This window comes from Telmatherina bonti (genome assembly GCF_933228915.1).
Source record: "Telmatherina bonti genome assembly, chromosome: 23".
Lineage (NCBI taxonomy): Eukaryota > Metazoa > Chordata > Actinopteri > Atheriniformes > Telmatherinidae > Telmatherina > Telmatherina bonti.
The window spans coordinates 27,766,141-27,767,037 of record NC_136632.1 but is presented as its reverse complement, the minus strand read 5'-3'; the positions used below and the strand labels follow the sequence as shown (position 1 = coordinate 27,767,037).

General features: G+C 40.1%; 1 protein-coding gene across 1 annotated transcript in view; it reads right to left on the bottom strand.

Moving 5' to 3' along the window:
* Window positions 1-683, bottom strand: part of rpl18a (ribosomal protein L18a) — a 5,764-nt gene extending 5,081 nt beyond the window's left edge. The window contains exon 1 of the mRNA XM_079262970.1: window positions 615-683. Within this exon, the coding sequence (XP_079119096.1) occupies window positions 615-632 (18 nt within the window). The 5' untranslated portion in view covers window positions 633-683. The remainder of the gene's footprint in view (window positions 1-614) is intronic.
* Between the last annotated feature and the right edge of the window lie 214 nt (window positions 684-897).

Below are 897 nucleotides of genomic sequence, written 5' to 3'. Positions count from 1 at the left end.
GAGCAGAAGACTCGCAGTAAATGAGCCCTTTTCACCAGTACCAATCCTCGATGGGAAAACCTGATATTCTGTAATAAATCACCAGAAAAATTACATTTTCCCCACCGACACCATCGCTGCTGGTTCTTACATGCCTATATACATATCGGCAGTCTGAAAGCAACAACTGAACCCTAACTTAGTGAAATAAACTTGTTAAACTGGGTAAAAATGCCCGTTAGGTACCCGAAGCTGGAAACGCAGCTAGCTTCCAGCTAATCAGATAAATGGTTCAGATCTCTTCACATCATAATGTGTGGGCTTAAATATTACTTCTACATTTCCTGCATATACAGTTAAACTTCTGCTCAGTTTAACCTGAAGATAAATTTAATCTGAAATGAAGTTTCATCTGAAGTTTAACCTGAACTCTGTTTCAGCCCGGATCACCACGTGGTGCCGCCATGTTGGAGCCGCAGAAGCATCGGGGAGGAAAATAAGAAAGATTTCACTTTAACGTTCGTTTTTTAGACGAGCTGGCTCGGAAGTAAAACTTATTAATGGTTATAGGATCATTTCTGCCCTCGGTGGCCGTGTGTGCAGGGTTGTTCTGCATAAATAAAGACTTTCCGTACCGTGCCGGACGCCTTCATGGTGTCTCTCACTCACTGCCGCAGGAAAAGAGGAAGCAGGAGGGCGGAGACTGCGCATGTGCAGTGGAGCACATAGACATTTGGGCTCATAGACATCATATACATATAATACATAGACATAATATATACATAGACTGTATATACATAGACATAAACATCATGTACATATAGAGTGTATATACATAGACATAAACATGATATATACATAGACTGTATATACATAGACATCATATATACATAGACTGTATATATACATAGACAGAAT